We start from the raw sequence: 8,541 nt of genomic DNA, 5'->3' as shown, positions 1-8,541 counted from the left end.
AAATGACAGTGGATAAATAAATAAATAAGAACTAAAGCTAATCGCATGGAAATAGACTGCATTAATATTCCATAACAAGGCTTGTGTGCGCCAGTATGGCCTACGTGTCTAATGAACAGTATATAGGCTTAATATATTCTAGTTACTTGTTTCATTAGGATTTAGTAGATACTATATGCTCTGCCTCTGCCCTACGTACAGTATAAGTACATACTGTACCTATACTGTACGTAGGGCAGAGCATATAGTATCTACTAAATTCTAATGCAACAAGTCATTAATGGAATAATAAGCCTATACTGCGTTCATTCATTACGCCGTAGGCATTAATGGAATAATAAGCCTATACTGCGTTCATTCATTACGCCGTAGGCTACAGTATACTGCGCGCGCGCATGTGTGTGTGTGTGTGTGTGCGCGCGCGCTGCGGCAGGTGTACCACGTCCACGAGCTGTACTATATATGATGACAATACATTAATCTAATCTCATTTCGATGGGTCGCGCAAGACTCGCAAGGCACTTCCGCATCCATTTCCACACAGCTGCGTCATTACTTTGCCTTATAAGGAGCTCTGGAGGCGTTGTTTTGTATGCAAATGACCTGAACAGGGAGGCGCTTTCGAGTTTAAGACATAATGCCATTCCCCAAGCAGATATCAGATCATATCACAGGTGCGACCGTTTGAGCCACTTAAGACATATTACCAGTGTGTTAGGGACTGTCTCAGTCGGTTCCAAGATAAGTCTTCCAAGAGAACTCTTTGGAACATTTTGGGGAATGAGACCCAGTATTAGTATCAATACTTTTAGAATAGCCTGATGCTGTATTTTCTATGAGTTGAGTGGATGCATGACCAGAGCACAAGCTTTAATAATACAATAATAATAATAATAATAATAATAATAATAATAATAATAATAATAATAATAATAATAATAATAATAATAATAATAATAATAATAATAATAATAATAATAATAATAATAATAATAATAATAATAATAATAATAATAATAATAATAATAATAATAATATATTTGATTTGTAGGGCGCTTTATAGTTGTGGAGCAAATCCCAAAGCGCTACATTGTAAAAGAACATAAAAGCTAGCAAGAGAGTAAAAAAAAATGATGTTCTGTCAGTGCATCGATGCTGAATCATCCACGTCCGCATCGCGATGCATCTTAGAATGGAGAAGTTTCCACACCCCTAGTATGTGAGCCTCACCGGGACCCCCTGCCTACCTGACTCAGACACACCGTGTCATACGGTCAGTAGCAGAGCCACCCCGGCCATGACCCACTTGGGGGGCGGCTCCTTGGTTCTGAGGTGCAGGGTCCAGACGTAGGTGGGCCCCCTCAGCTTGGTGCGGTACACCGGACACTCGTAGGTGTTCCTGAGGTCCTGCTGCCCGGTGGGGACGGCCCGGACGTACAGCACTGGCATGGCCGGGGTCAGCTCCCTCAACACGGCCTCCGAGATGACCCCACCCTGGGTGTCCCAGCGCGCCCCTGGGGGGAGGGAGGAGGACACAGGTGGGACATGTCGTTGTGAGATTGACTGAGGTTTTTAGGAAACCACTGCATCCCAACTGACCTGTCTCACACTCCGCCCCCTTTTTCCTGATCCCTCCAATCGCAGTAAAAAGAGGGCGGGGTTTGAGATAGGCCCATTGACTCTGTTTGCAAAATACAGGGTATCTGCAGGTTTCAACAAGTTCAATTTAAGACTTTTGAAGACCACTTAGAGCAAAATTGTATACCAATTTCACAACCATACTAGCAACAAAAAAACGTAGTGACACTGAACAGGCAGCTGCGCACATTCTCGTGTGTTTCATACAATCTCTCGCCAGACACGCCAAGCTCTTGGTAGCCCCGCAGAAATGTACAGGCATTTAAACTGGATATAGAATATATAAATTAGTACTACTGAGTATAGTGCTAATCAGATGTTTTTAAATAGTTGCAATATTAATATGTACAGTGATACAGGTATAAAGACATTAAGACAATATGGTAGTAGTCATACTGGCCAGCAGCGTAACTAGTAAGAGTAGGTAAGGGATATGTACAGATATAGAAATAGTATCTACAGATATGTAAAAAGGAGTATATGCAGGTATATACAGATATGGATACAGACGTGGATAGATAGATATATGTTAAGAATAAATATATATACAGTATACGGTATACAGCATTATTGAACATGCTATCATACAGTTTTATGGATTATATGCAGGTATATTCAGACAGATATGGATATATATATTTTATTTTTTTTATAATTTTTTTTAAACATAACAACAAATTAGACACACAAGCATTAACAGTAAACATCCAATGAAATCAACATTTGAATCATTATAAATGTAGTTTACGAGATATATACCTAATACTTGCTATCTAATACCATACAAACATATGCTCCTGCTCACTCACCCCCCCCCGGACCCCCACTTGGATAATCCACCATTTGCATTCGTTTCTAACCAGGCACTACACTTCATATGCTAGCTTTTATTCTCTCCACCACTTCTAACCAGATTGCAATGTTGGTTTCACTGACACCTAAAATTCTTGCTGTAGATATTTCTAGATAAATCACATCGAGATAGGTAAGAACCCATACCTTCCGGCAAATTTTTTCCGGTTGAATCCATCGTGATGCTATCAGCTTTTTAGCAGCTGTGAGACCGGATAAAACTAGTCTCTTTAGCTGTATAGGGGCTGCAAACTGAAATACATCATTCAACAGCAATACAGAGGGATGTACAGGTATGTTCAGAAATAAGAATACTGATAATTGCTGGGACACTTCTTTCCAGAATATCTTAACCGGTGGGCAATCCCAATACATGTGCATAAATGTACCCTCATCCCCATTTGTACATAAGGAACATAGGGAGTCTTGTTTAAGTCCCATTCTGTTCAATCTTATAGGAGTCAGGTATGTCCTATGAATATAATTAAGATTAATTTGTTGATGGTCCGGGTTACGTGACGCAATTCGAACGTTTGCCCAGACTTCTTGCCAATCAAAATCTATTTCCAAGTCTGGTATATCCCTCCTCCAGACTGAGTCTAGGGGGAGGATTCCATACGAAGACGTTAGTAAGTGATGATAAAAATCAGATACGAAGCCTCTCGATGTCTCTCTTTCATAGAAGAATTTGTGATATCTGTGGTGCTCAATTGGTATCCTTAATGGGACTCCATGAGCCTTCAAACGATCCAATAACTGTGCGTAAAAATAATATGTGGAACTGGTGAGGTTAAATTTTTTATGTATATCTTGATAGCTACAAAAACCCCGTTTGTTGAAAACATCTCCCAATGTGTGTATGCCCTGCTTTTCCCATTTGGGGTATCTTATAGGTCGTTTTCCAATAAGGAGTGCATTGTTATTGAATAGGGGAGTATGGCTATGCCATTTATGTTGGTTCGAATTTTTTTTGTGTGTTTCACGCCATATCCGGATCACATGTGTAATAAGGGGGCCAAATTTCAATTATTTGCATTGCTTAATTGATAATATGGTGTATACTATGTCCTGCAGTCTATGTGGTGCTACTATATTTTCTTCTAAGTTTCTCCAGGATACAGATGCTTGGGAGTCAAACCAGGTTGTCAGTGGTCTTAAAGAGTACGCTTTAAAATAGTGGTAAAAGTCTGGAAATGCCAAACCTCCGTTGGCTTTGTTTCTCTGTGCGGTGGATCTTTTTATTCGTGGAGGTTTGTTATTCCAAATAAATGTATATGCGGTGGAGTGTAATTTTTTCCAGTAACCATCAGGAGGGGGTAACGGTAACATTGAGCTAATGAAGTTGATTCTAGGTAAAACATCCATCTTAACTATTGATACTCGTGCCTGTACTGAGTTTTTAAGTTTGGACCACCTGTCAAAGTCATATTTGATCTTATCTTGGAATTTTGTGTAATTGTACTTCACCGTTTGGCTTATAGTAGGGAATACCTCAATTCCTAAACATCTGAAGTGTTTAACCATTGGTATTTTTTCTGGAAGGAGTATATTCTTTGCAGGGGCATTAAGTGGAAGGAAGGCCGACTTTGGCCAATTTATCCTAAATCCAGATAGATTGCCAAAGTCATCAATCAACTTGAGAAGATGAGGCATTGAGGTGTTAGGGTTTTGCATGAACAATATTACCTCGTCCGCATATAAACTAATATGATGTTGTGTGCCCTTAATTGCGATTGGTTCTATGGATTGGGATTGTCTTATATATTGTGCTAAAGGCTCTAATGATAAAGCGAATAGTCCGGGACTAAGAGGGCAACCCTGTCTGGAAGAGCGCGATACCGGAAAGATTTCGGAGGTGATTATACCTGTTGTAATCATGGCCGATGGGTCTTTGTATAATACTTTAATCATATCAATGAATCCTTTTCCTAACCCCATCCTTTCTAGTACTGCCCATAAATAAGACCATTCCAACCTATCAAAGGCTTTCATCGCATCCAGGGACAGCATCGCTATAGGTGGGGTGTCATCCTTGCTGGCATCTAGCACATGTAATAACCGTCTTATAGTATCCGTGATCAAGCGGCCTCTTATGAAGCCAGTTTGGTCCGGGTGAACTAAAGACGTCATATGCTTTTGTAATCTGATGGCTAATACCTTAGAGTACAGTTTGATATCGGTTCCGAGGAGGCTCAAGGGTCTATAACTACCGCAATTGGTGGGGTCTTTGTCTTTTTTAAGGAGGACTGTTATGAGTGCAATATTGTCGATCTTATGGAAGTTCCCCTCCTTGATTGAGTATAAAATCATATTAAGTAATAGGGGTCCAATTACATCCCAGCATGAGAGGTACATTTCTGGTGGGATACCGTCCCTTCCAGGAGCCTTACCACTTTGCATTTCAGATATGGTCTCCCTAAGTTCATCTAGTGTGATGGGTGTTTCTAACTGTTTAGCGTCATCCTCTGATAGTTTAGGAAGGTTAATTTGATTAAGATATATGTCCATTTTGTTTTGATCGAAGGCCATTTCTGATTTGTACAAGTTGGAGTAAAACTCTTTGAATGTCTTGTTGATTTTTTTTAGGGTCTGTAACAAGTCCTTGCTGTGCCTTAATAGTAGGTATATCTGCAAATTTTGCGTTGGCTCGTATCTGCATAGCTAGTAGGTGACTTGGTTTAGAACCATGAAAGTAATACTGTTGTCTTGTGCTACGTATTTGAACTTCAGATTGTTGTTTTAAAATGGCATTAATCTCTTTTTTTAACACATTAATTTGAGATTCCAATCGAACCGAGTAGTTGTATTGTAAAGAGGAAAATAAGGGCGGCTACGTGGCGTAGTGGGCAAGGCGCTCGCCACGAATGACAGAGACGCTGGGCTTGCCTGTTCGAGCCCAGCGCTCCACATTGCTTTCAGTTTAGCTGGTCGTTCGTACTAATACACATTGGCCGTATTAGGGGGTGGGAAACTGATGGGTGGGGATCGGGCATTGTGGACAGCGACTCCTACAGGTCGGTTGGTGCGCCTGCGCAGTAGAATCAGGAAGTGTCGGGGGCAGCGTGAGCCTCCCACGTGTTACTCCTCGCCACTGAGAGATCAAGCTGCGCAGGTGAAAAGATGCGACTGCTGTTACCTCAAGTACCGGAGGGGACTTGTGCTATGTATGACTTAGTCCACATTGCAGCCGGCTTGTGGGAGGCAAGAAACAGCGTTCGTGACAGGGGAGGGTTGAATTGGATGATACGAAATTGGGATGGGAGAAAATATAGAAAAATGGGAGAAAAAGTGGATCAAAAAAAGAGGAAAATAACGTAGAGTAAAGCGTTTCCAGCTCTGCCAGTTTTGAACAACGATTCTTGCGTATTTTGGAGGAAAAGTTCCCGGTAAAATCCTTGATAAATCCCTTTACCGACATCCATAATATTCTGGGGTCCTGTACCGATTGCGCATTCTCCAGCAGGAATACAACAAGAGCTTCTTTGAATTGTGTAATGAATTCCTTGTTTTTCAGCAATATCGAGTTAAATCGCCATCTTGGGGCTCGGGATGACAGTATACCAAATGAACCTTTTAGGAGTAAATAACAGTGATCTGATAGTGCATTGGGTACCATTTCCACGTCATAGTTATCAAATAGTCTAGGGGATGCAAAAACATAATCTATTCTGGAAAATGTGTTATGTCTTGCAGATCGACAAGAGTACTTTCGGGTCGTAGGGTTGAGTGATCGCCATAGGTCATTTACACCTGTATTCTTAGACCAATCCTTTAATGCATTAGATGAATTTTTCTGATCATTGGAAAAGGTGGGATAAGATTTATCCATCCCGGGATCCCAAATGGCATTAAAATCCGCGCCAATTATAAATGAGTATTCAGGAAATGTAACATTGTTCTGGTAAGTGTAGCGTAGAAGTTAGCCTCGTACAGATTTGGGGCATATGCCCCTACCAACACTATTTTCCTGTTCGTATATACAATTTTAGCTATGGTTATCCGACCATCTGTATCAGACCATACTTCCTGCAATTCAATATTCAGCTTCCGTTTCGCGACTATAGCAACTCCATAGGATCTCGTTCCAAAGGAAGAGTGGCTAATGTTATGATATATGTTGTCCGCTAGCGTTACTTTGTCTTCCACTAAAAGGTGCGTTTCGCTTAGAAGAGCCACATCAACCTGTTTGTTTTTCATCAGTGTGAGCATGCTTTTGCGTTTATGTTGTTTATTTATTCCCCCAGTATTCCAGATCATTATATTCAAACTAGCCATAATGTATACATGTTGTTGTGTACTTGTTAGTAATGCGTCTGGAGTACGAATTCACAATGGATATATATCCAATTATTGAGGTCCCGTTGAGAGCCGAGCTTAAAAACATACATATATACAAATAATCCCCTAAACCCCCCTCCCTCAAAGAGCCGTACAAGGTTGTGTTCCTTTGACACCCCCTTCGCGTACAACTCCCTCCCTTACACCACCGGTTAGCCCAGAATGAGCCATTTATCCTTAACTTTCCTATGTATACCATAGGATCTAACATTCTAAATGATACCATACGTAGAATGTCAACTGTGGCTTGGCCACTCTCCCGTTAAATACAAATTTAAAATTTAAATTAAAATTAAATTAAAAATTAAACTAAAAATAGGCTTCAAATATCATACCATAATCACTTACATTTTATACGAACTTGTGTAAGTTAAAGCAACCCAAGAATAATAGAGAGGTATTGAACTGAATAGAGAACATAAAAAAAATAAATAAATAAAAAAGAGAACATTTACTTAGATCTTAGAGCTTTGCTATGCTTAAACACCTAGAGTATAAAGTGGAGAAGTAGTGGAATTATTTCCAATTAATAAAAAGAAGTTTTTAAATACGTATATGCAGCATTTCCCCTAGCCAGGGGTGGGCGATGTTCCGTTGTGAAGAATGTTATTCCCCTGGAGGTCTTCTGGCTGTATGTCTGGCCACATATTTCTGTTATTCCAGAATGTTCCATGTATCATAGAATGTTTTTAATTATTATTCCAATATGTCGTTTTTACAGTGCCAGAATGTTCCAGTATGTTCCAGAATGTTGTTAGAAATCCATACTATTAAAATAAGGGACGCTTCATGAATTTGCGTGTCATCCTTTCGTCATGCTAATCTGCTCTGTATCGTTCCAATTTTAAGTCCAATATGTCCACAATAATAAAAGTCCAACGGGGAAAACATTCAATAACTCAGAGCTCATAGGTCTCTCTGTCCCAAATCAGCGGTTCATTAAAGTTTATACGATATGGTGTCCATGCCTAACAAAGATTAAAAGGCTGTATATAAACTATCCTGCACGTTGTGCTGCCATGTATTTGCCAGCCTCTTCAGGCGAGTTGAGGAAAACCCTTTCTCCATGTTTATCGACGATACGAAGTCTTGCAGGGTACATCAATGTGGGATTGTGTTTCCCCAAATAGAGTTGAGACATCACCGTCTTGTACTTGGCCCGCAAGGCCACCACTTCCCGACAATAATCTTCAAAGAAGTATATTGACACATCCTTGTATTTCAGATTGCCTTTCATCCTGCGCGTCTCCCGAATGATCATTTCTTTTATTCTGACTTGACGTAGGACAACCATAATCACTCTAGGTCTGCCGTTATTGTTGTTGGATCGGGTCCCCAATCTGTAACACTGATCCACCTCAGGTACCATAGGAAGGATAGTTGGTCCCAGGATTTTATGTAATTCTGTCGCTAAAACGCTTCAGGATGTGTGCAGCTCACCGACTCGTCCAGTCCGACTATACGAATATTCAGCTTACGAGTTTGATATTCCATCTCGAATATTTTAGCTTTTTGTTCTTCATTGTTTCGCTTAAGCTCAGCCGTTATATCGTTGAGATCCGTCTTGTGTTCTTTGTAGTTTCCCTTCATCTCAGCCCTTAACTTATCGTTGACGGGGGGCAGGTGGCGCACAGAGATTACGTTCGTCACCAACACCGGGAGACACTGGATTCGCCTGTTCGAATCCAGCTCCCGGCGTTGCTATCAGCTTGG

General features: G+C 40.5%; 1 protein-coding gene across 1 annotated transcript in view; it reads right to left on the bottom strand.

Moving 5' to 3' along the window:
* Nucleotides 1-982: 982 nt before the first annotated feature.
* Nucleotides 983-8,541, bottom strand: part of LOC311246560 (dynein axonemal heavy chain 11) — a gene marked incomplete at its 5' end in the record, with an annotated part of 186,316 nt that continues 178,757 nt past the window's right edge. Inside the window, one exon of the mRNA XM_084336710.1 lies at nucleotides 983-1,514. Coding sequence (XP_084192836.1) covers nucleotides 1,267-1,514 — 248 coding nt within the window. The 3' untranslated portion in view covers nucleotides 983-1,266. The remainder of the gene's footprint in view (nucleotides 1,515-8,541) is intronic.

This window comes from Notolepis coatsorum (assembly GCF_963971535.1).
Source record: "Notolepis coatsorum genome assembly, chromosome: 19".
Lineage (NCBI taxonomy): Eukaryota > Metazoa > Chordata > Actinopteri > Aulopiformes > Paralepididae > Notolepis > Notolepis coatsorum.
The sequence above is the reverse complement of the archived record's forward strand: the minus strand, read 5'-3'. Positions and strand labels throughout refer to the sequence as shown.